The sequence below is a fragment of the Mustela putorius genome, unplaced genomic scaffold, assembly GCF_011764305.1.
Source record: "Mustela putorius furo isolate JIRA1106 unplaced genomic scaffold, ASM1176430v1.1 tig00004007_pilon_pilon_pilon, whole genome shotgun sequence".
Classification (NCBI taxonomy): Eukaryota; Metazoa; Chordata; class Mammalia; order Carnivora; family Mustelidae; genus Mustela; species Mustela putorius.
Genome location: NW_025422145.1, coordinates 6,520,940 through 6,546,317, shown reverse-complemented (window position 1 = coordinate 6,546,317; position 25,378 = coordinate 6,520,940). Strand labels below are relative to the sequence as shown.

The 25,378-nt window shown below is 60.0% G+C and overlaps 1 protein-coding gene across 4 annotated transcripts in view; it reads right to left on the bottom strand.

Annotated features, from left to right (window-relative positions):
- LOC101689973 overlaps positions 1 to 25,378 on the bottom strand; it is a 127,060-nt gene that overhangs the window by 5,068 nt on the left and 96,614 nt on the right. The window contains exons 47-66 of one of the 4 annotated variants that reach the window (XM_013055141.2): positions 23,206 to 23,355; positions 22,972 to 23,088; positions 20,432 to 20,639; positions 17,690 to 17,856; positions 16,441 to 16,553; positions 15,263 to 15,344; positions 12,254 to 12,391; positions 10,509 to 10,671; positions 8,686 to 8,813; positions 8,011 to 8,151; positions 7,018 to 7,131; positions 6,789 to 6,917; positions 6,044 to 6,211; positions 4,403 to 4,567; positions 2,945 to 3,113; positions 2,349 to 2,533; positions 2,025 to 2,117; positions 1,689 to 1,893; positions 638 to 777; positions 465 to 562 (exon numbers count right to left, since the gene is read on the bottom strand). In XM_013055141.2, the coding sequence (XP_012910595.2) occupies positions 465 to 562; positions 638 to 777; positions 1,689 to 1,893; positions 2,025 to 2,117; positions 2,349 to 2,533; positions 2,945 to 3,113; positions 4,403 to 4,567; positions 6,044 to 6,211; positions 6,789 to 6,917; positions 7,018 to 7,131; positions 8,011 to 8,151; positions 8,686 to 8,813; positions 10,509 to 10,671; positions 12,254 to 12,391; positions 15,263 to 15,344; positions 16,441 to 16,553; positions 17,690 to 17,856; positions 20,432 to 20,639; positions 22,972 to 23,088; positions 23,206 to 23,355 (2,873 nt within the window). Of the gene's footprint in view, positions 1 to 464; positions 563 to 637; positions 778 to 1,688; positions 1,894 to 2,024; positions 2,118 to 2,348; positions 2,534 to 2,944; positions 3,114 to 4,402; positions 4,568 to 4,736; positions 4,774 to 6,043; positions 6,212 to 6,788; positions 6,918 to 7,017; positions 7,132 to 8,010; positions 8,152 to 8,685; positions 8,814 to 10,508; positions 10,672 to 12,253; positions 12,392 to 15,262; positions 15,345 to 16,440; positions 16,554 to 17,689; positions 17,857 to 20,431; positions 20,640 to 22,971; positions 23,089 to 23,205; positions 23,356 to 25,378 lie in introns of those variants that run through there. The other 3 variants (XM_045072035.1, XM_045072036.1, XM_045072037.1) reach the window with 3 other exon arrangements.

Sequence of the window (25,378 nt, the reverse complement as noted above, 5' to 3'; positions counted from 1 at the left end):
GGGCGTGGGAACGTGCGTGCTGCCCCCCAGGGCTGCGGGGCCATGTCTGGGGCAACCCTGAGGTGGGCAGGCACCCATCTGGGTGGATGAGGGCAGCAAAAGCATGGGAGAAAGGGGAGGTCAGAGCCAAAGGGGACCTTGGGAGTTCCTCCATCAAGGGAGGACCCTCAAACTCGGTGGAAAACAGGGGCTTAGGTCGACCTCGTGGGGTGTGAGGGAGCCAAGAGGTCTCAGCACATGTTCGGGCTGGAGGGGGATGGGGAATGGTGGCCGCCCTCGACCGTGGGTGGAGGCGGGTGCAGGGGGCCAGCGGGGAGGGCTTTCACCTCCCCCAGGAGGCCAGAAGTGGCTCCGAGGCCTCCCTGCCCGGCACAGCTCTTGCTCAGCACCAGCACCCGGTGGTGACCCCTTGCCAGCCGGGGCCGGCCTGGGGAGGGAGGCAGGCGGGACAGGCCCCGCGGTACCTGGCTGAGAAGCGGTACAGGGCCAGCACGGGCCGACAGAGCCTCCTCAGGGCCTGCGACAGACTGGCTTCGGCCCACGACAGCATCTGGCGGGCGGCCTGCAGGGGCAGGGGGAGCCATCAGGGTTGGCCCCGGCGGGCCGGCCCACATCCCACCCCCTCACCCCACCTCACCAGCTCCACGGCTGCCCCGATGGGCCGGGGTGCCAGGGCCTGCCACAGCCGCACGGCCCCCTCCAGCCGCTCCCGCCACACCTCATCCAGGGCCCGCGGCGTCACCTCCAGGTAGGCGTCCTTCAGCGTGGCCAGGGGCCCTGCAACGGGGGGCCAACACCCACCGTGAGCCCCCTCCCCACGCCCCCACCTCCAGGGTCCAGGCGGCAGACACGATGCCACGATCCCAGACCCCAGCCCCCTGGACCACCCCTTCACAGGGACAAGTGGTTTGTGCCCGACCCTCCCTTTCCCCGCGAGTCCAGAATGGTGGGGTTCACCCAGGGGAAGCTTCCTACGTGCCCAGCCCCCAAGAAAACCCTCAGTGCAGGCGTCTTCCCCAGCAGACCAGTGGTGAACACCTGTCATCACCGTGGGGTGCTGGGGAGATTGAGGGTGTCCTCCCCTAGAGAAGATTCCGGAAGCTTGGGCCTGCTTTTTCTCCCTTGCTCAGGCCTTGGCCTCTGTACCCCTTCCCTTTGCTGATCTTGCTCTGTGGGCTCCCGCTGTAACTAATCCTAGCCGCAAGCGTGAAGATAGTCTGAGAACTGAGCCCTAGCGAGCCGCGGGAGCTGGGGGGAGACTGGGGGGATTCTGACCCAGAGACAGAAGCCGGTGGGAGAGGAGGACCTGCGGGCGGCCCTGGTGCTCCCGGGGGGGAGGCCGGAGGTTCCCAGCATCACTCAGAGGACGCTCGGGGCAGCGGCTACTTAGTAACCACAACAGGAGCCCGAACCACACAGCCACGCGGGTGCTAACCCCAGAACCAGAAACGGGGTGTGGAGTCGCCCAGCACTGGGGCCAACAGCAAGCAAGCTGAAACCCAAAAGAAATCAGGCAGGAACTGGGGGAAAAAATCCCAGTCCCCAAAAAACTAAGGCAGCGGGGATGAGGAAGATGAGCTTGGGGATCTCCAGGAGCCGAGGCAGCGGACGGAACAGGAAGGCTGCAGGCCCTGGAGGCCGCGCAGGCAGGGCGGGGCTCCCGGGGGGGCCCTCGCTCGCGCACTCACGTTCTAGCTCCTTCTGCAGCTGCTCCAGCCCCGCCTGCAGCCTGTCCAGGTAGAGGGGCACGTGGTGTGTCAGCGCCCGCCAGGCCTGGCTCTGGCCCCACGCCGTGGCCACTGCCCGGCCACTCGCCGCCACGGCCCCCAGGCCCGCGTGGGACAACCGCAGGAGGGGGCCCACCGCGCTGTCCGGGGGCCCCGCTGGCCGCACCTGGGCAGGGAAATCGAGGCAGGATCGGTAGAAGGATCTGGGGCCCCCCGCCTGGTTAGTAGAGGGCGTCTCCCCACAGCACCTCCCCTTCTCCAAGTGTGTCCCCCGGCCCCCCAGTGCGGTCCACCCACCAGGTGCCAGAACCTCTCCATGTAGGCATCCAGGCCTCGGATCTCCCTCTCCAGCCGGGCTCCCACCCGGGCCCCAATGGCTGCGATCCTGGACTGTGGACAGAGAGGGACAGGTTGGGGGCACTGGGGTTGGGGGGTGGTGCTTCACGGAACTGGAGGGGCCGACAGGTTCTTGGTGCCAGCCCTAGGGCCCCAGGATGTGTTTGCAGGCCACAGAGCTGCCTCTGGTTCTCTGGGCCCTGTTGGACCCCAAGGGCTGGCACCCCTAGTGCCGGGGCCTCTGTCCCAGGGAGAACAGCGCCCCCCAGCCCCAGGCTGTCTCACCTCCACGCGGCCCAGCAGGGCTCCAGGGCAGCCATGCGCTGCCAGGCGGAGAACCTGGGGGGCAGCCTGCAGGCTCAGGCGTCCCAGGGGCTGCACGGGCCGCCCGCCGTCCAGGAGCAGGGCCTCCGCCTCGGCCGTCCGCCCGTGGGCACATGCCCGCAGCAGCACGCTCTCCTCTCGGCGCCCTGGGGCCAGGAAGGGTCCTGCTGTTGCCCCCGGGGCTCGGCTGGCTGCCGCCCAGCTGTGCACACCACCTCCTCTCCACGAAGAGCTTCCCGTCACCCCGGGGCCCTACTGTTTGCGGGCCTGGAAGCGCACCACCCAAAGCAGCTTCCCAGCCCCACTGAGGCCTCGGGTCCTCCTTGCAGACCACAACCCCTCCGCTCTGCCCACCTAGAGCCTCTGCCAGCCTCTCCAGGCCTCACAAGCCCATGCAGGTGGCCGCAGGGAGCTCACCGTCTCCTCCGAGCTGGGGGTGCCGTGAAGTCCTAACGGGGCTCCCTCACTCAACTCTCAACACCCCAATCTCTGTCCTCTCTGAGGTCCAGCTGGGCCGCGCCCCAGCCATCTGAGCGATCCCCGCTGTCTCTACTCACCTTCCTCATGGGCCCCAGTGGCCTGGAGGCAGCTCTGGGCCCGGGACACCGACAGCCTCACTTTGTTGTCCCCGTGGTCCAGGATTCCCTCCAGCCGGACGCTGGCCTGAGAGGCCGAGGTGGACAGCCGGCCCCGCAGGCTGAGCTGCTGAGCCTTGGGGCTGAGGATCTGCGAGCAGGAGGACAGAGGGCAAAGTGAGGCCCGGCCCCCCGCTCTTGCTGGCCCCAGGTCCAGGGAGAGGAAAGGCAGCACCCACCCCCTGCCCCACATCTCCCACAGCACGGGGACAACTACGTATTTCCCTACAAGGTTCGCTACCCCTGCCAACTGCAGCAGGCAGTCTTCCGTTCAGCAGCCCCCTGATTCAGGGGGCTCCCTACAATGTTCCAGAAAATCCATCCGCAAGGCTTCCAGGTGGGCGGGGTACAGCCCAGAAAACCTTATGAAATTTGATAGCGTCGTGAGGACCAAACAAGGAGGGGAAAGGCCTCTCTCCACCGCATGGACCCCCACTTGGGGCAGGGGCTCACTCCCAGGCTGGCGGGGCTTAGGGCACTGCGATTCCAGAAGCTGGAGCGCCCAGGGGCCTGGTTGGCCGTCAGGGAAATGAAGCGGCCAGCCCCGGACCACCTTGGAAAGCCACGCTCTTTTGAAATCACCATGCTACAGTGCAGGGAAACAGAGGCAGAAAAGCCGTCCCCATCCAGCTCTGGAGGCCGGAAGGAAACACCCACCCCAGGAGCACCTACTAGGCACGGGCACTGTGCAGACAGCTCTGCGGAGGAGGTGGGATTTGTGCCCACTGGACAGAGGAGACAACTGAGGTCAGAAGAAGGAAAGCCCCAAAGTCAGGTGCACTCGGCCAGGGAGACACAGAGGTCGGCAGATGGGAACAGTGATGAGATTCCTACTGTGTGCCTACACCAAAGGGGGCAGAGGAAGGGGGTGCCCAGAACCCTGCAGCTGCCCTGAGAGAGAAGCCCGCTCCCCACTTACAGAGGAGGGGGGAGGGCTCAGCGAGGACCCTTCCCAAGATCACTGGGCCAGTGGGGACAGAGCAGGCATGGAGCTTGGCTCTGTTCCCTCTGACCTTCCAGGAGGTAGGAAGACCCATAGAATATGTGTTACTGGGGCCGGGGACTCCCTATCAGGCCCTGCTCCCAATGATCCAACGCAGTAACGTGTAATCCTCATGCCATGTATCCCCGGGAGGGAGGGCAGGTGCAAAGACGAGGCTGATATTCCAACCCAGACAGTCCCGCCGCTGCCTCCTCTCAGGGCTGGGGCTGGGCCAGGCCAGAGGGTCCCCACCAGGTTGCCAGCCTGCAGTTCTAAAAGTGGCCACTAGGTGGCAGGACCATCCAGGCAGTGGTGGCCTTGCAGGCCAGCTCTGCAGGGGAGGGCATCCTGGGTGCGGGGGTGGGGGGATGGCTGACAGCCCTGACCTGGCCACTCACCTGCAGCTCCCCGGAGAAGTCTGGTGCCCGAGGCTTGCTGTGGTCGCGGATGGTCAGGTTGAGGCGCAGACCATGGTCTGGGTCCGGGGCGAGGCCCAGTTGGCAGTGGGAATGCAGCAGGAGCCCACTGTGGCCCAGGGTGTGCTCCCCAGAGACTAAGAGAGCCTGGAATGATGGGGGGGGGGTGTCAGCGGTTAGGGAGGCATGGGGCAGCAGCTTCCTCTCCCCACCATGCCCTGGCCTCTTCCAGACCCCCAGGGCTGTCACAATAGCCTATTGGGTCTCCCTTCCAGTTCAGCCCATGGTCCCTGCTCCACACTGTAGCCAGACTAACCTTGAAAACGCAAATCAGACATTATCCTGTCTTCCCGCTGTACGAGGAAAAAAAGGGGGTTGCCTTGATATGGTCCAGGAGTCAGCATTACCTTCTTAACCTCACGTCCTTCCTCTCTAAAAGGCTGCTCTATGTTCCTTCACTACCCAAAGCATGTCCTGTCACAGGGCCTTTGCACTGTCTGTTGCCTCTGCAGAACTTGTACTTGTCAGCGAGGCCCCCACAGTCCCCCGTCCCCTCTCCCTGTGTCATTCTTTCACGGCACTCCCTACACCTGAGTACGTATCAGGCGTCTTGTTGAACTTTTTCGACCTGCTGGAACGTGAGCTCCAGGGGGTGGGACCCTGGGTCTGTCCCTTTCGCCACCCTTGCCCCCGCGCCTAGTATAGGGCCCCGCGTTAAGTAAAACCCACGAATGCTTCCTTAGCGGATGGATGGATGGAGTTGGCAAACTGTCCCAAGAGCCAAGTTTGGCTCAGTGCTTGTTCTTGTAAATAAATATGCATCGGAAGATGGCCTCGCCCGTTCATTTACGTTAAGTCCCACGACAGTGAGGTGGAGTGAGTGTAACAGAGATCATATGGCTGGAGAAGACAAAATATTTGCTATCTGACCCTGTACACGGAAAACTCTGCCCCTGGGATGAATGGGGAGATGGGGAGATGGATGGGCGGACGGACGGATGGACGGATGGTTGGTTGGTTGGGGGAGTGAGCAGGAGGCTGAGTAGGTGATGGGTGGGTGGGTGGATGGATGGACAGAAGGACAGACACAGGAGTGGAAAGTAGGAGGCTGATATTCCAAAGGATGGATGGATGGGTGGGTAGATGGACAGAAGGATGGACGGATGGATGAGAGGGTGGGTGAGTAGACAGGTGGATGGATAGACGGACAGACAGGGGGATGGGGAGAGATGGATGGACAGATGGAAGGGTGGGTGGGTAGGAGGAGGGGCCAAAGACCCAGCTAACGAACCCAGGAAGACTGTTGGGGAAGGAGTCCCAACCCCTCCCCTCCAACCACGATGAAGCTGAGCGCCTTTCATCTACGTGTAAAGCTCTCGTCCCCTGTCCCATCTCTGGTATCACCACCCCGCTCCTTGCCGAAGCCCACTGCCTCTTCTGCGCTCAGATGGGACACGGAGGGCCGGCCTGCCCTGCCCGGGATCGCCCCACCAGCAGACGGCCGAGCGGGCACGTGGGCACGCAGCTCCCTCGCTCACACCCCTGTGCTCCCCAGATGTTGTCCTGTCTCCTCCTCCTCCCCGCACGGGTCCCCAGTCGGCTTCTTCCCCAGACCAGACTCACCCTGGGCAGGTCGCAGAGCCCCAGGTGCAGGGAGTGGCGCAACCAGTGGGCGTAGTCGGTCTCCACCTGTCCCTGGAGGCTGTGTGTGGCGCAGGAGCCGGGGAAGGTGAAGACTTGCTCGAGCACGGCCTGTGCATGGAGCCGGTCTGGCTGGGACGGCCAGTGCCTCTGCAATGCGAGGGCACTGTGAGGCCACAACACGCCTTTGTACTCTGGGCAGGTGTTTGATGGGAGCACCGGGGGCCTGAGCCTAAGGGGTCCCAGAACCCACGGTGAAAGACCCCAGCAGGAGCCAGGCTGGCTTTCAGGGCCAGCTGCTCCCACTTCTCCTCGGCCCGGTCCCTGTCCCAGGCTCTACAGAACAGTGCTCGGCCCCAGCAGCAGTCCCCTGTAGGCAGTGATACTGGGGAGACCCCGACCCTGACACCTCCAGGAACCTGAACTCATGCCCCCAAAAGCCCCTTCCCTTTTCTGCTCGGAGTACTCACCTCGGGCAGGACGCCTCGCTTCCCTCATCTCCCAGAGCTGCCCCTATGTGCCAGTCAGGGAGGGATTTTTGTACCCATTTTACAGATGCGTGCACCGGGGCTCACAGTGGAGAAATGAAATGCTCACGATCCTGCAGCCCGGCTAGCACTGGCACAGGACCCCATGGCCTCAGAGCCAGGCACTTTCTACAGCAGGTCCCCCCCGCCCGCCCACCTCCAAGGGTGACCTGCCTGGGACCCGGCTTTCTAGGCCTCACCTCATACGTCAGGTTCTGCTGCACCAGGCGTCGGTCCCAGGCCAGATCGAGCTGCTCGCTGAACACGGCTGGGGTCTGTGTTAAGGCCCCACAGGCCCTGAGGGCACTTAGACCCCAAATTTCCTGGAGCTGACAAGAGGATGGAGTGTGGGACTTGGGGGGAGTCCACACAGAGACCCCGCGTTAGGGAGAGCCCCGTGCGTGGCTTGGCAGTCCAGCCAGTGCATACCTGCCCCGGGGAGGCGGCCAGGCAGCCATCCCAGATGGTACTGAACGCTGAGGACCTGTTGGTCCAAGCGAGGTGCAAGGTCACGGGCTGCCCTCTGTCCCAGGCCAGCTGGACCTGCACAGAGACGGAGGGTGGTGGAGGAGAGGGGCGGAGGGGAGGCTGATGCTCTCCATCTGGGTGTGCGCTAGGGATGGAGGAGAAGGAAGGAGGGGCGTGGGAAAGGCTGGTGCCAGTGGGGAGGGTGGAGCCCGCCACTGTAGGGGACAAAGGCGGGGACCTAGAGACACTGGCATCCCTCCTTGTCTGCAGGCGTCAGAGCCCAGCCCAGCCTGGGAGACCTTAGATGCCTCAATGCCAGTTCCCAGGCCCTCCCTGACCACCCCTCTGATGAGCGTCTGTCTCTGCCTCCTCACCACTTTCTTCACCGGGCTTATCACAGCTCTTCATTTTTCCTTCATTCGCTGGCTTGAATTTTAGACAGGGTCTCCGGCCTGGCCCGAAGGATCTACTTTTGACTTTTGACCCACCCTGGCCAGCTGTCTTCCATTTCACAGCTGAGAACTCCGTGGCTCAGAGAGAGTCCATGAGCGGCCACAGGCCACCGGCTGGTCAAGGAGCCCAGCCGCCCTGCGGGGATCCCCTGCGGCTCCCGACTCAAGTGACAAGGATATAAATGAATCATTTTATGTATGTACGTATGTGTGTCCAGTGAGGTCATGCCTGTAAGCTCTTGCCCTGCTAACGTGTGGGCTCCCAGCCCTGCCTGGCATGCAGTAGGTGCTTAATAGTAGGTGAAGGAATGAACAAATGAAGGATGCTTCAGGCTGCATGTTTCAGGAGTCTGACTCTGCAAGAGTCCGTCCCAACAGGAGACAAGCACAACCTTCTGCCCCTGCACGCGGTACCCAGGGGGTGGGCTGGGCGCTCAGCCATACAGCTGCCCACCCCCCCCAGAGTCCCCCATCAGGGGCCCATCGGATGCTCCCCACTCACCTCTGCGCTCCGCCGGCCACCCCTGCCCTCAGCGAGGCCACTGGCCTCGATGCGCCACAAGGAGAGGCTGAAGGGGTGAGCCAGGGCCAGGCGGCCGGCCAGCTTGCCCTTCCCCAGCTGCAGAGAGGACGAGGCCAGCACCTGCAGTGGGGGGACAGGCGGAGCTGGAGGCCTTGCCCAGAGAGGCCACTCCCTCCCCACCCCCTGGCCCTGCACAGACAGCCTCCCGGGGCCAGGTGTGGGGCCAGCGGGCTCCGAGCACACAGCCCAGCACTGAGGAGGCCCTTGGGAGAGGCAGCCCGTTCAGCAGAGGAGAACGTCAAGGCTTGGAGCAGAGCGGACAGGGACAGTGTATGATGAGCGGACTGGAGGCCTTTCTAAGAATGCCAGCCCTGCTTTCCACGAGCTCTGTGACTCCCGGCAAGTGGCTATACCTCTCTGGGCTCTGATTCCATCATGTGAAAGCGGGACTGAACAGCCCCCAGCAGGTGTCAGCCAGTGGCATTCTTATTGTGGTTCACGCGTTGCTGGAACCCGATTCCACCCCCTACCCAGGGCCTTTCCTGCTGTCTCCCGGGGACTGGGTCCCGCCAGGCAGGCCCAAGCCCCGAGTGTCCCGCTCAGGTTCCAGGCTCCATGGAGTTCCAGGGGTCTCCTTCTGGCCCTGACACCTACCTGGTCCTTGCCACCCCAGCCCACGAGCAGGTCGTCCTGGTGTCTGTGTCGTGAGTGCTCGCAGGACAGACGGAGGCTGCCACGCCGTGGTGGGGACAGAGACAGAGGCAGCGGGTGGGTGAGCTCTGCTGGGAGGGGGACACAGGGAGAGGCAGGCACGTGAGGGGAGCACGTGGGCTCAGGGGGATCTCAGTGGGCACAGCCGCCAACTAGGGCAGGTAGCCGTGCCCCCCTGTGCTCAGGTCATCTGCTCAAAATTCAGAGGGTCAGCCCTCACTCGGCCACCACACCACTCCATGCACTCCCCGAGCTGTCCCCAGGAGAGCTCCAAATCTTTGTCACCCAGCAAAACCTGGTCCAGCTCCCAGCCCATGTCCTGCACCATCGAACCTCCCTCACGCTTGTGGGTCCCCGGTGTCCCACTGGGGCCACACTCAGCTGTCCTCCGCTCTCCTTCTGTCCCAGAGTGTGACACAGGTGGTGCCCCCACAGCTGAGGCCTCACAGCGGCCAGTCGCCGTGCCTCTAGGTTTCCCTCCCTTGTCCCCTCAGCAGAGCCCGGCTGCCCTGACCTCCTGCCTCAGGTGACCGCAGCTTGTGAGGCCACCAGTGGGTCCTGTCTTCCCAGACCCGTGGGCAGGAGGCAAGCAGAGATGCCGCAGTAGACAAAGGCCACCTCGGGGACCTCAACTCTCTGGAAGGGGTGCCACCTGTCCCCACGCTGGCTCCTGGGAAGTGTGCCCAGAGACGCCGACACAGCTGCGTCTTGAGGAGCCATCACTGGTCCAGGGAACAGTGACCACATTTGTGGGCCCCACACTTAGCACCATAACCCTCAGTCCTTCCACTCCCTGACCCCCCCAGCTCCCATGCTCTGTAACCAGAGAGCAGGGTCCTCAGGCTGCTCGGCACCCCCACAAACCCCGTGCACGCACACCTGCACACACACATGCTGTCCTGGTGGGCGGAGGAGTTACGCGTTTCCCCTGCCTTGTGGGGTACACGGGTGGCAGCAGCCGTGACCCTGGGGGGATGCCGTCTGCATCTGGGGATGCCACCCAGCAAGCCATGCCCCCGGGAGTGGGGTCTGCACTGTGTTTCCCACTTGGCAGACGGCAGGGCAGGCTTTGCTCTGTGTGGTGGGGGCTCGTCTCACAGAAACTGACAGTCCGTGTGACAGCATGGCCCCTTCCAAGCCCTTGGGGACAGCACTCGCCTCCCCTGCTGACCGTCGGCCTCCGCTCTGAAACCCCCTGGGGCTGCTCAGGGCCCCATCTAACACACTTCCTGTCTTACACTCAGGGTAGCCCCAACTCTGGGCTGGGGGGCCGGGACCCTGTGTGACCTGGGTCCCTCAGCCCTCCCGCTGGTCTCCTCTCCTCCCCCCGACTTCAGTGCACTCCGGCCACACCGGCCTTGCTGCTGTGGCTCCAGCACCCACTTTGTTCCCACCTCAGGGCCTTTGCACCTACTTTCCCTTTTGCCTGAGATACCCCTCCTCAGATCCCTGCCACGGCCAGTTCTTCCTCCTCATTCAGGGCTCCGCACGGCCGTTACCTCCTCAAACACGCCTTTCCCACCTACCCCACCCGAAGGAGCCCTACACCCCTCAATTCAACCCTTCTCACTCTCAGAAACACTCTGATGCGATTTCCTTCATGTTCACACCCCTGCTCACCACCTCTGCCCCTGTCGGCAGGGACCTGGGGCCGTCTTACTTCCAGATGGATCCCCAGGGCCTGGGACGGCACCTGGGATACAGTTGTTCAAACATCCTTCGCTGAGCGAACAGCGCCCCCTGCTGGTGACCTCTCACACACTCACCCTGGATGCTGAGGTTCCCAGCGGGCCTGGGGAAGGGCCCCAAGAGGCTCCCGTTGAGCTCCGCCTCCTGGTCATCCCACAGAACTGTCTGGTGCAGGATGTGGGTCCCACGGGCTGTCTCGTACAAGGTCTGCAGGACCAGCTGCCTGGGAAGGGCTCTGAGCTAGAAGAGAAAGACCGCTCTGGGTCACCAGGGAGCCCGGCCCACGCTCCTGCTTCGGGTAGGAAAGAAGAGTTACTTTCAGAGGAGGAAAGACAGGGAACGTCTGTGGGGCATGAACGGTTTACTGGGACGTCATAAAGCCAAAGGCTCCCCAGGGATGGGCAGACAATGGGAGGGAGGGGTGTGGGGCACGGGGAGCGGGACACTGGGAGACTGTGTCGCCCTCTGAACACATCACCTCAGCTCCATTCCAAGCTGTGTGGCCTTGGGCCGGTTTCCTAACTTCTCTGAGCTCAGTTTCCCCGTCTGTAAGAGCGGATGAGACGGACAGCGCTAACCTCTGAGATGATGCGAGGGTGTGTCCGCCCAGGGCCGACCCGTGGGCACTGCCGCGTACGAGCTGCTGTGGCTGGGACTAGGGTTTCTCAGACAAGTACTGAGCATGTATTAGGATCCGGACCCAGGGCTGAGCATGGGGGTACAAATAACCAAGACGGGCCCTGGCCCTTCACGGGCTCCTGATGGATGGGAGACATCACAGAGACAGAAAATGATGGGCCCAGGTGACAAGAATGGCAAGATACTCAACAGGCAAAGGAACACAGAGAAAGAGTTGGAGGACAATGCAAGGAAGGGCATTCTAGGCAGGAAGGTGGGTCTGTGCAAAAGCTCAGAGAAGGGGACTCTCCCCGTTAGGTGGGTGCCCCCTTTGAGGGGGTGGTCAGGGGCCCTGCAGGGAGACTTGCCAGGAGGAGGGGGGGAGTTTACTCTTGAAGGTCTTACTGCCCTACCTTGACTCAAGACACCATTATTTCTTGCCTCACTAAGCACAGTGGCTGCCTCACTGCTATCTCTGCTGCCCCCTGTAGGTCTCTCCCCATACAGCCGCTGGAGGGATCTGAAATCTTCATTTGGACTGTGCCTCCCCAAAAGCTTCCAATTTCAGAAAACTAAATCCAAACTCCTCCCTGTGGCTTGTCATGCCCTACGATCAGACCCCACGATCTCCTACTGCTCCACCCTGCTCCAGGCCAGCGGCCATGCCTCAAACAAGCCTACTCGTTCCTGCCCCAGGCCCTTGGTATGTGTTGTTCCCTCAGCCTGGAATGCCCTTCCACCAGATCTTCAAATGGCTGTCACTTGCTTGTCATCTGGGACTAGCTCAGATGTCACCTTCCTTGTGAGGCCTTCCTGGCCACCTGCTGCCTGGCCACACACCCACTCTTAATCATCCCATTTTCTTTTCTTTCTAGAATGTATCCATCTGGATACATTCCATCTGGAATGTTTTCTTATTTATTTGTGTGATTTCCTCCCCAGCAGACTGTGCAGTTGGTGAGAGGAAGGACCCACCAGTCCTGTCCCTGGCAATACTCTCAACTTCTTGAGTGGTTCCTGCCCTGGGCCCTACTAGGGGTTCAACAAGTAACATGGGAGGGAGGGAGGAATGCACAATGAGAGCAGCTGAGAACCCATTCCAGCACGTTTCCCCCACTCCAGAGCCCCTCAAAAACCCCTCTCTTCTCCCGGAGCTGCCCCCGGAGCGCCCTCCCCCAGCCCACCCTGGTCACCCTCCATGCACCTGGGGGAAGGTCTGCTCCAGCCTGATGATGTTGGTAACACTGGCCTTTGTCGTCAGCAGCCTGGTGCCCACATGGAAATGATGGTCCTCCCCCTCGAAGGAAATCGTGCTCTCGGCCTCACGCTCCAAATACTGTAGCTGGGCCAGAAGAAAAGCAGGTGAGATATTTTCTCCTTGGTCTCTGATGGCATATTCCTGCAGATCCTGGCTCCAGGCTGGAGGCTGTGGCCCCAGATACCCGCGGCTTCCTGGACTGTTTGAAATCTGGTGGAAGGAGGGTCCTGAGCCTCGGTGTAGGCCAATGACAGCCACCTCCCCCTCCTTCCAGCTGCTGTCCCACCGGCTGGAAGACAGCTACCGGCCATCGGGCAAGAATTCCAGCTGCACTACCACAGTGGGCGGCAGGGGGCAGTCTAGCGCAAGGAACGAGGCACGGGCTGGGCTAGCCAGCAGATGCGGGCTCCGGCGCTCCGTCACAGCGGGTAGGTCCTTCACCACCGCAGTCTCTGCTTTCTAACCCGATACACTGGGATGATGACACTTCCTTAATGTGTCGATGTGAAAATTGTACCAGACAGTGTGCTCTCTTCCAGACTGGCTACGTGACAGAATCAGGTAGGGCGCCAGCTACACACAGAGACTCTGTCCCCTACCGACAGCTGGGAGAGACAGAACCTCCGCAAACAGGCTGGGGAGGCATTCTTAAACAGCTCCGCAGATAGGTCTGACCTCAGTCAAGGCTAATTCGGTCACCCTGAATCTTGAACAAAGAGTCTGACAAATCCACATGGAGGATTTTCTGCAAAACCAGTGCCTGGACATTTCAAAATTGTCAACGTGTGACTTCTTATAGGTGGTTAAGGACTGGGGCGCTGGGTGGCGGCGTCTGTGAGGTGTCTCACTCTTGATTTTGGCTCCGGTCATGATCTCGGGGTTCTAAGATTGAGACCCTTACCAGGCTCTGTGCTCAGCGTGAACCCAGGTTGAGATCCTCTCTCTCCCTCTGCCCCTCCTCCCTGTGTGGGCATGCGCACACACGCACATACATAGAGTCTCTCTCTCTCTCTCTCAAATCTTTTTTTTAAAGGTCATTAAAGGGGCGCCTCAGTGACTTAGTGGGTTAAAGCCTCTGCCTTCAGCTTAGGTCATGATTTCAGGGTCCTGGGATCGAGCCCCGCATCGGGCTCTCTGCTCCGTGGGGAGCCTGCTTCCTCCCTTCTCTCTCTCTACCTACTGTCAAATAAATAAATAAAATCTTTTTTTTTTTTTTAAAGGTGGTTAAAGACAATGAAATTCTTAGGGGCAAAATCTATCGAAACCCGCAATTTACTTTGAAATGTGTCAAAAATTCAGGATAAAGTGCTGACAAAGCAAGTGGAGTGGAACAGGGGTGAGTAAATGAACGTGGACATTCACTGTAAAATTGCTTTAATTTTCCAGGGTCTAAAACATTTAATAATGGAACAATGGGGGAAAACTAGGTACGGGGTAGAAGAATTTCTGGTTCAGGGGTCTGCTTTAGGCCACATTCGGCCCACCACATGGTTTTGTAAATAAAGTTTTATTGTAACACATCCATGGCCGTTTAGTTACATCCTGTCTATGGCTGCTTTTCTGTGACGGTGGCAGCACTGAGCAGTTACAACAGAGATCGTACTGGGTTTAAAGGATAAGACATTTACTTATAGTCCAAGTTTGCAGACCTCTGTTCTAGATTAACTCCCTCAAGAGACACGGCAACTAAATTCTTTGGGTGATCCTGAGGTGTCTCTTGGGTTTAAAACAAACTGAAAAACAGACAAATAAAAAATTCAGCATGAAAGAACATTATTGGGGCAACTGGGAAAGGTGATTAGGGACCGTATATTAAATAACAGCATGACTACATCATGTTCAACTTCCTGAATTTTCTAATTATGCTGTGTTATGTAAGAAAATTGCCTTGTCATTGGAACCACTCAGCCAAGCATGTAGGAGTAAAGAGGTATGTGCCCAGAAACATGTCCATATCGTCCCTTAATGGGAAAATGTACGTGGGCATGTGTAGGACTAGAGAAAGAAGATATGTGACAGATAAGTACAAACAAAGTTGTGGCAGGTTATTAACAACTGGGGAATGTTCTCGGTCCTAAAATAACTTTTCTATATGTTGAAAACTCTTCAAAATAAAGACCGGGGGGGAAACAAAGAGACCCCGGAACATGCAGGTGGCAGGGATGCTTGGGAAATGCTAAAACCATGTGGGAACGTGCTAGGGCAGTGCCAGGCACACAGTAGGTGCTCTGGGATCAAAGGCAGCGGGCCTGCGCAGGGTGGGCAGTTAACAAAACTGGGTGGCTGGGGGGCGAACCAAGCAAGGAGCTGGGCGAATGTAACAACCAGTCACTCACTCGTTAGCCAACATCTTTCATGAGCACCTACTATGTGCTGGGCCCTGGGCCGGATGCTGGGCACTCCTGATTTGGGGAAGAGGGGCAGACTGGCAAACAGGTCATGGCAACAGAGTGCGGAGGGGGCTGCCAGCCTGGGCCTGTTGTCAACCCCCCTACCTTCACCCCAGGGCCCCCAAATGCTACATGCAAGCCAGATGCATGGCCGCGGGCTGTCCTGGGGGTACCAGGTGGGGAAAGGATTTGCGGACAAGGGCAGGAAGATATGGGGGAAGACTGGGCCATCAGAAGAAGCTGGGGCACCCGGGAGACGGTGGGGCTCGGCTCAAAGGCAGCACGCCAGGTCGGGTGAGGCGGTGCCAGGCCTCCCCTACTCCCCAGGGTCTTGTGGGCCCAGCTGGGGGCTCCGGGCCTGGCCCAGGAATGTAAGCCTGGGGATGTTTGAGAAAGCTGGAGCCAGGGGTTTCAGGGGGCAGCCCCCTGGGGCCTGCAGCAGGCCTGTGCACGCAGATGTGGATGCGTAAGCCCTCCCCGCTGGGGCCCGGGCGGCACGGCCCCCGCCCACCACGGGCAGGGCCTCTGGAACCAGTTAGGGCTCGGGGCGGCTGGGCACAGTTACCTTGGCTGAGACTGAGGCTCTGCGGGGGCAGCGGCCCAGGAGGGCGGGGAGGCTGTGCCGGCCGGACAGCTGCAGCTCTTTCCTAGAAGGAGACAAGGAGAGTGTCTGAGGCCAGCCTGTGGGCGCCCAGGGCTGGGTCAGGATTCAGACCAGCCTCCCCCACCCGCAGAGGACAGGAGATCCACGGACACACCCAGAACCCAGGCAGGGCCGTTCACGTGCCCCGGGCCTGAGGGCCGAGCAGGGCTGTGGTTAGGGCCACAGCCTGGTGCCAGATGATCCACATTTTGACCCCCACCTGGCCCGTACCTGGTTCTGGCATGCGGGATATAGCACCTCTGGGCCTCAGTTTCCCCTTCAGCAAAAGGGCTGCAGGGGTACTGGGCTGAGTGTCTTGGCTCAGGTTTGGGCAGGGGAGGCCTCCGTGGGGTCTGGACGGCAGGATTTTAACTGCGCTCACCCCTGACAGCCCTGTGCTCACCGCGGCCCTTCAGGCCGGGGTGCTTGGGGCTCCCCACTGCTGCTGCCGTGGGGCGCTGCCCCCTTCTGGTCCTTCTTCCACAGCAGCGCTGCTATCTTGGGCCAGAAGGCCCATGGCCGCGGGCCGACCTGTGCCCTGGGTGAGGGTTAGCACGGTCTCTGGCCTCTGCCCACCAGAAGCCACCGGAAATTTCCCCAGACGTCGCCAAGTGACCCTGGGTGGGCAAACCTGCCCCAGGTGAGAACCACTGGTCTAGACCGCTCCCAGCTGGCTTCCTCATGCCCCTCAGGGACCCCGTGTGGTTCCTGGAGCCAGGCAGCCCTCGCCCCGGACGCATACACGTGCGAGGCCGCTGAGCGCTGGGCCAGGCAGCCAGTAGGTCCTCACGCTGAAGAGCTATAATAATTATTAATTTGTATTTGAGGCCTAGCATGCATCTCACTTGTGAGACCAAGTCCTCGTCCATGTCGTATCCCTGAACGTCAAGGTTATTTTACTAGCTGTGTGACCTCGGGTGAGTTACTTTGCTTCTCTGTGCCTTCCTTTCCGCATCTGGGCAGTGGGGCTGCGGGGAGGGGTCAAGGAGGTGCTGGGGGTTGGAGGTCAGCGCACAGCAGGGCTCCACTGATTGTCTCCCCCGCACCCCCTCTTCTGGTGGGAGGAGAGGGGACCCCCAGAGCTGCAGAGAACCCCTCACCGGAACTCCTGGCTCTGGCCACGCACGTCGAGGACCAGGCTGGCTTGAGAATCGCAGGTCAGCCGTAGGGAAGACAGCATCTGTTCCTCTGCCCAGAGCTTCTGGAACACGAGCTGTGGAAGGGGCAGGCGTGAGGTGTGAGCAGTGCAGCGGGCCCGAGGACCCGCCTTGGCCCCACTCTGCAGCTCCCCCCCCGGCAGCCGGTGCTGCACCCCACCAGACCCACACCCCAGACATCGGCAAAGAATGGGCCCCCCCCACATCTCCCCATCACTGGCCTGAAGCCAAGGAAAGGTGGTTTAGAGGAGGTGAGGGAGAGCGAAACCAGGTCTGCTTTGTTGTGGGGTACAGTGACCAAGGACAAAGACCCACTGCATGAGGGCTACCCGGGGCTCTCCACACGGCAGAGGGCAGTGGGGGCAGGGCAGCGCTGGTCACCGGAAACAAGAGGTTGCGAATGAAGCTTCCGGAATGGGCAGCCAGAGAGCCCAGCCCGGACAGGTGACCTTCAGCCAAGTGACAGTGACCAGGGCCTGGCCCCATTCAGGAGACCACAGCAGATTCCCCTTCTCAGAGGTGGGAGAGCATCGTGGGAAAGGGCCCAGGTGCCAGCCTGAGTCCCTTTTGCTGCCTCCTTGCTAGGGGACCTTGAGTAGGTGACATACACACGTGTATCCCACAGATGGGGACGACGGGGACTGTCGTCACAGCAGCAAATGCTTCTACAGCATCTGTTTGACCAGACGCCACCCCTGTCTTCATCCTCCCAAACCCCATGTTGTCGGTACCACCATCATCCCCATTTCAGGAACAGACTGAGGGCACAGAGAGGCTAAGGAATTTGCCTGAGGTCACACAGCACGCCGTGTGAGTCAGAGCTGGGATCTGATGTCCAGAGCTGGGGTTCTTAAGAACTATGCTGCCTGCCCCTCGCAGGGCATTAGGAGGAGGAAAGGAATCAGGCCATGGAAAACCCCCTGGACGGCACTGAGCATGGAGCAGGGGCTCCAACAGCAAAAGCTGGGCTTTGGCTCGAGGGCGAGAGCAGAAAGGCAGAAAGCACACAGGGCGGGCACCTGGAACGGGGGCTTCCAGCATCTACAAATTGTCGAGTGCTGGAGAGACACAGCGCAGGACATCTGTTGGGCGAGCCCGTGGTTGGTCCCCTGCATGCTGGGGAACAGGACGAAGTGGATGGAATTAGCGGGGAGCCCAGCCTGGCGGGGTTGGGGGTGCACCTACTCCTCACCTGGGTGGTCGAGGGCAGGCCCAGCCTCCGGAGACTGGGAGCCACGTGGCTGGCGTTCACAAGCAGCTCCAGGGAGCCGTTCGCCGGCCAGGACACCAGGGCTGCCGCGTCCACGCTGATAGCACCATCCCCTCCGTGGAGGGCCACGCTGGCCCGGGTCTGGGTCTCTAGGGGCAGAGAAGGGCACAGGCTGCTGGGGGCTTGGTTCACCTCCCTGTGCGTGTGGGACCGATGCCAGACAAGGCTTTTGCTTCTCAAGAGCCTCTGGGACTTCATCTGCCAGGTGGTGTCCCCTCGATGAGCGCGGCCGGGTCAGCTCCTCTCCCCAGGATTGCTGCTGAGATAACACCTCTGAGAGCCCACCTGAAGTACCCCCCGACCCTTCCTTCTCCCTCCCTGGGGTCGGTCAGCCCCGTGAGGGCAGGACCGTCAGTCTGTTCCCTGCTCTGTTCCCAGCACTTGGCACAGCTCCAGACACATCGCAGGCAGTGGGGAAACAGACGAATCAACACGTCTCTCCGGGTTTATCAAACATGCAGAGGATATCAAATGATACTGACCTGGAGCCCACCCGGCCCAGGATGGAGGGTCCCCGCCCATCCCTCGCACCCGGGGGAACCTCCGGGATCCTGCCTCCCAGCCCGACCACACCTCCATGATGTGGCCTCCATGGGACCCTCCGGGAAAGGCGATTCCAGGAGCTTCATGCTTCTTATTTTGGGACTTAAGTCCCCCCTGCTGCAGTAGGAAGCGGCTCTCCGGGTACAGAGGCGAACCCTAGCCTATGTCAGCGGGGACGGCGGGGGTGGGTTTGTTGCAGCTCACAGCTCCTGCCCGGGATACCTGCTTCCCCTGCCATCTGGGCCCATCGGGGCAGGTGGCGCTCTAAGCCTCGATTTCCTCATCAATAAAGTGGGCCCAGCCAGCCCACCCTGAGTGACCCCGCCACGATGAAGAGAGAGAACACCCCCGGAGAACACCTGCCCGTCGGACACACAGGTCCCAGGAAGGGCTCTCTTCCTTCCTTCCGAGGCGGTGTTCAACCCCAAGCCCCTGCTACGGGTGGGGCCCGAGGAGGAAGGGGCCCACACTGAAGGAGCCCCGGTCCCCAAGCCCGGGGAAGTTTCAGATGGTCAGACACAGCGAGAATGTTAAGGCCAAGCAGAGAACGCCCCCCACCGAGGGGCTGGGACGGCTGAACGTGGGTAGCCGTGCGGAGGGGAGATGCCTCCCTGACCGCAGGTGACCACGCCAGGCCTCTCAGGGGCCAGGAACTGGGTCACCCTGGAATGACCGTCCCATTCATTGACACCCCATGTCCCCAATAAGCCCTTCCTCGGAGCAGTCTGTGAGGTCAGTCCCCCTGTCTGCTCCAAGTACCCAGTCACCTCGCAGGGGGCTCAAAGCCAAGGGTGGAAAAGTTTGAGGCCAGGAGAAGATGACCCAAGTGACAGGGGAGCCCCCGAGGGCTCCTGATCTCTGCATTCTACACAGGGGATAGCCAGAGGGGGGCCTGGAGCCACACTGCCTGGATTCAGGTCCTGATCTCGTAGTTCTGAGGCTGTGTGACCTGGGGCAAGTGACTCCACCACTCCGAGCTTCCTTTCCTCCCCTGCAGAATGGGAACAGTGACTAACCCCTACCTCATATACTCACGAATTCACTCAACAGATTAACTGAATAACTACTAGGCTCCACTCTCTAAAACAGGCAAAAATCATCCCTGTCCTTGTGGAGAGTGCATTCTAGGGTGGGGTGGGCAGAAGACAGGCAATGAGAAATGAAGGTCCTGAGTCAGTCAGTCACACAGGATGTTAGAGCGACCAAGCCAGGACCAGGGATGGGGTGAGCTCGAGGGAGGCGGGGATGCCAGTAAATAAGCTGGGTGGGGAAAGCCTCACTGAAGAGATGACACTTGAAAACTATTTGAAGGCAGGGAGGGATCGAGACCAGCAGACGTGCAGGGGAAGAGCCTCCCAGACAGAGGAACAGCCTGTGCAAAGGTCCTGAGGCAGGAGCCAAGCCCCATGTGTTTGAAGACTAGCAAGGAGTGAAATGAGCAGGGGCCAGAAGACGGGGTGAGAGAACAGAGGGTATGGATCCTGAGGGCTCAGAGGCCCCACTACGGGCTCCGAGCGTCCCTTGGCCTGAGTGGATGGCTGAGCAGGCTCACTGAGCTTCTGTGTTCAGAGAGCTTGCCTGGTATATGGTAAGCACCCCATCAACACGAGCTCTTACTACCTACCCCCTCCATTAGAGGTTAAACTGTTTATCCCTAAAAATCATGTTGAAGCCGTAAGCATCAGTACCAATGGAATGGGGCCTTATCTGGAAATGGGGGCCCTGCAGAGCGGATCAGGTCGAGACGCAGTCTTGTGGAAGTAGGGAGGGCCCTCGGCCAGTGACGGGGGTCACTTAAAAGAAGAGAAGAGGCCCGGACACAGAGGCAGAGATCAGAGAGAGGCGGCCACGAGCCAAGGATCGGCTGGGGCCTCCTGGAGCTGGAAGAGGCCAGAAAGGATCCCCCCACCGAGCCTTCGGCAGAAGCACGGCCCTGCGGACACCTGGGCTCCAGGACTGTAGAGGGGACACATCTTTGCAAGCCTAGGAAAGGAATACAGGCTCCCCCCAGAACCAAGGCTTTAAGGGTAAGGATGTCCTTTGGTTCTGAGAGTGGCGAGCAGGCCCCGGGGTGGGGGGAACCGGCCCTCCGGTCCTGGGGCGGGGCGCTGGGTGCCTTACCGTGTGTCTGCAGCTTGGCGCTCAGGCGGGCCTGGCCCGGGAGCCCGGCCTGCAACAGGGTCACGCTGTTGTGCTCGCTCCGGCCAGAGAGCTGCAGGTGCCCCGTACAGTGACGGCCACTCACGGAGTAGTTCACGGACGTGGGCCCTGCCGAGAGGCGTCCGGAATGCTGGAAGCTGGAGCCGCTGCTGGGAACGTCCACAGAGGCCTGGAATGACCCACCGGAGAGGGTGGCTCGCGGGGGAGCAGAGATAGCCAGCCCGGCCCAGCTCACTCCGGCTCCCAAAGACCCACAGCACTGTGGGGGTGGGGGGTGGGGAGCCGAGACCCGCGACTTGCAGGATTCAGTTTAGGAAAGAGCAAGGGGACATGCGCTATGTTGCTGGGTGGGGTGTGCTGGCCCAGGAATGGCTGCTTGCAGCTACAGGGTTTCCGTGTGGGGTAGTTAAGAAGCTCTGGAATGAATGGGGAAAAAAAAAAGTTCTAGAAGGAGAGAACCAAGGCACACCACTATGAACAGACCCGGTGCCCTTGAAAATGCTTGAAAATACTTAAAATGGGGGACGCCTGAGTGGCTCAGTGGGTTAGCTGTCTGCCTTCAGCTCAGGTCATGATCCCAGGGTCCTAGGATCGAGTCCCACGCTGGGCTCCTTGCTCGGCAGGGAGCCTGCTTCTCCCTCTGCCTGCGACTCCTCCTGCTTGTGCTCTCTCTCACCATTAAATAAAATTTTTTTAAAAAGACTTAAAATGTAACACATTAATATATTATACTATCATAAAAAATGTTTGCAAAATAAAACATAGCTTTGGAAGGTTTTCAACAGGCACGAGCTCTCTATGTCCCCAAGCAGCCCCCTGACCCATTTTCAGCTCTCTACCTGGCCCCCAAAGACTTTGAGTTTGTGGCCTCTGCCCCCCATTGGAGCAGCAGCGACCAGCAGGGGCATAAAGCCCCTCGCTGCGTGGCGTCAGTGGCTCTACAAAGCAGGAAGTGCCGTCCTGCTCTTCGGTGATGCTGGCTGAGCGCCTACTAAGTGCCGGGCCCTGTCCTGCACCTAGAGATGCGTCGTGCACCACACACGGGATTGCTGGGGCCGTGCAGCCTGGAGGCCAGCTGTGGGAGACAGACCAGGACAAGGTAGAAGCCATCGCGGGCCAGACGGAAAGAGGATGGAAAAGAGAAAGCAATCGGGGAGCATGTGAGATAGTAAGAAATACACAGGCATAGCTATCTATGCCTTTGTCCCCGGGTCCTGCCCACATCTGGTCTGTGATCCCCGTCCCTGACCCAGAGCTCCCGCCCTTGAAAGCTCCCCAGTGAGTGGGAGAGGGGAGCGTCTTACTGGAGCTCCTCAATCCCTTGGAATTTCGTGGGTGAGACCAGTGCTTTCTGTTCTACTGAGGGGACTCTCGGTGGGTTCCCCAGAAAGACCAAGCCCTGGTGAGAAGCTGGAAACTTCAGCCCCCGGTCCCTGTCCTCAGGGAGCGGAGGAGAGGCTGCGGGGCGAGTGAGGATCCAGCACACTCACCGGATGAATGCCCGTGAAAATCCCTCAAGTAGGGCTCAGGGCTGAACACATCCGCGGGCAGGGAAGGGGGCACTAGCAAATGGGTCATGGGTGGGGGAGTCCCCAGCCGTCTGGACCCATGTGTGCTCTGAGTGGCAGACGAGAAGCAAAGCCATCTTCTTTACAGAGGGTTCGGGTGGGGGAGACACGGGCCAGGGCAGGGATCTTCAGGGAAGGCCAGAGAGGGGACATGTGTGCAAAGACCTGGGGAGGCCAGGAGCGGGCGGTGGGCATCGAAGGGAAGAAACATCTGGCGAGCCTGAGTACAGGGGCCAGCGAGCCCGAGGGAAGTCAGCAAGCGGGGAGCCCCCGGCAGGTGAGCTCAGAGAGGGCACAGCACCAGATGCCTGCACGAGGTTTCTGGGGCCAGGCTGGACGTGGAGGGGCTCGACTCTGGGTGGAGACCCGAGGGGGCAGCAGTGAAGGCGGGAGCCCAGCTAGGTGGCTGGAACCTGGGTGTGACCCGAGATGGCCTGGAGCAGAGGACACAGCTGGAGGTGGGGAACAAGGGGTCGGGCTCCGGGCACATCTGGGAGGACACACCATCCGCGTCTGCGGCCAGGCTGGGCCAGCCAGGAGCCCATCCGCCTCCAAGGGGAGAGACACAAGTATACAGACCTGTGCGTGTGGGGCCTAAAGAAGAAGAAAGGGGGGAGCTTCCGTGCAGCAGAGAGAGACACTGGCGCAGAATGCCCAGGCTGAGAGCAGGTGGATAAGGCTAAAAAGTGGGGTCAAGCACACGCACTCGGTCCACAGGGAGGCTGTGAACCCAGGGGCACGTGGCTAGGCTAGGGAGAGGAGCCCTCTCCCTACTATCGAGATGAGGAGACTGAGGCTCAGAGGGAAGTCTGGAACCTTGTTCCACCTCCCCTTTGTATCCACCTGACTTCCGAGAACGTTTGTTGAGTGAATGCACGAAAGCACAAACGCACGCACGAGTTTCCATGATCACCGGCGCTCGCCGAGGCTGACCTGCAGGCCCAGCTTGTCCGCCCGCCACAGAGTCCGCAGCACGGGGACGTTGTGCCAGAGCGTGTAGGACAGGGAGACGTGCTCTGGCTGCCGAGTGAACGTCAACTCCTCCGAGACCTGCCCACGGGGACGACTGTGAGACCTGGGCCTTGGGCTGGGTTGTCCCCAGGACCCCCACAACCCCCCGCCCCCCCCCACCCAGTTCCCAGAGGCCCGGCCTGCTGAGCACCACACCTGTTTGTCGTTGACTTGGACCCGCAGGGTGCGTCTGTAGCCCGGCCCGTGGCTCTCGGTGGCCAGATCCAGAAGGACACGGGCTGGGAGGCCCAAGGGGCTGGGCTGGGGGAAGCTGTGTACCAGCAACATAGCCACCTCCCGCTGGGTCTGCAAAGGAGGCAGAGAAACAGACTCCATGCCTGGTAGGTGGCCAGAGTCCCCCACGGAGGGGAACATAAACTACTCAGACATTAAATCAAGCCCCGTCTCCCCCACCCTGTTGTCTACCGCACCCTAGAAGAACAGTCAGGGGAATTCCCACCAAAGGCAGCGAACGTGATTTTGGGATGCCTGATAGAAAGGAAGGGGCGAGTGCGAAGTTCACGGGGGAGGAAAGGAACCTCAGAAAGAAAGGCTTCGGCAAGGTTGAGGGAGGGACCCACAGACTGTTGGAGAAAGACGCGCCTTGCAGGTTGGGATGTAGCAGAGAGAAAAACATCTGGACAAATAAAAGACAAAAAAAACAAAAAAACCAAAAAAAAAAACCCCTCCCGAGACGTTCAGATGATGCCCACAGAAGGGTGTGAAGAAAGCCCTGCAAGAACGCTCTGTCTACTGAAGTGATGGTCAGCGACTTTCCCAGGCAGCTCCGGGCAGGCCGGCGAGCTCTGAGAGAATCAAGCAGGCGGGGCTGAGCCCGCACACCCTCTCTGATCTAGCGGTTCCGCTCGGTCCGTGTTCACCGAAACACAGGCATACCAGCGAGCTTGAGGCAGTGTTATTTGCAAGAGGCAAAAACTGGACGCTTGCGTCCCTAAGAATTGAAAGCCGGGTCTTGGAAAGAGATCTGCGTAACCGTGGCCCTAGGAGCACTGCTCCCGGTACTCAAAGGTCGGAAACAACTTGAACATCAGGGGACGGATGAGCAACACGGTGTGGTCTGTCCACACCACGCGGCGTTGCTGGGACTTAAGGAAGGAGGGACACTCTGACAGCAGCGACAATGTGGGGGAACCCTGAGGACATGATGGTCCGCGAACGAAGCCAGTCACAGAAAGATGCTGTGTGATTCCACCTGGAGGAGGTGCCCTGAGTAGTCAAACCCAAAGAGACAGAAAAGGGTATGGCGGTTGCCAGGGGTTGGGGTGGGGCAAGCAGGGAACGGGGAGTTGCTGTGTCATGGGGACAGAGTTTCCGTTGTGCAGTAGGAAGACAGTCCCAGAGACAGAGGGTGGAGAGAGCTGCACAAGAACATGGGTAGGAAGACCACTGAACGTTCAACTTAGAAATGGTTAATACGGTTAATTTTTTTAAAAAATTACATATTTGTCAGAGAGACAGAGAGCACGCACAAGCAGGGGAAGCGGCAGGCAGAGGGAGAAGCAGGCTTCCCACTGAGCAGAGAGCCTGATGCGGGGCTCGATCCCAGGACCCTGAGATCATGACCCGAGCTGAAGGCAGACGTTGAACCGACAGAGCCTTCCAGGCATCCCAAGATGGTAAATTTTATATGTATTTTACAATACAAATTTTTAAAACAAAATAAAAACAGGTGCATGACTAATTAACAAGATCTACAGTAAGAGGATGACAGCCCCCAAAAGCTAATGGGTAGAAACACAGATGGCCTGTAATACATCTACACTGTCCAATACTATACGGCAATGAGGTACGATCGAAAACAAGGCAGGAAATCTCACAAACCTAATGGTTTTTTGGTGTGGCTCTTAAAAGATGCACTTATAAAAAAAAAAAAAAAAAAAAAAAAAAAGATGCACTTATTTGAGGGGAGAAGGAAGAAGGTGGGGGGAGAGAAAGCCTTAAGCAGACTCCACGCTGAGCGCAGAGCCTGACACAGGGCTCGAACTCACAGCCCCGAGAGAGGGACCTGAGCCGGAACCGAGAGACGGATGCTCCAATGACCGCGCCCCCCAGGTGCCCCGTGCAAACATGTTGAAGAGGAGGCAGGTGTGAAAAGGAACACGCTGCGGGCTTCTGCGGACGGACGGGACATTCAAGAACGTGCATGGGGGTGGGGGGCTCCTGGGTGTGCCCGGTGAGAAGAAGGAGGCCCGAGTGGGGCGTCTGGGGTTCTGGTCACATTCTGCACTTTCATTTGCTCTTGTGAAAATGCCACCAGACTGAGTACTTTTCATCTCTGTCCTCTCCCTGTCATGTCTGTTACATTTCC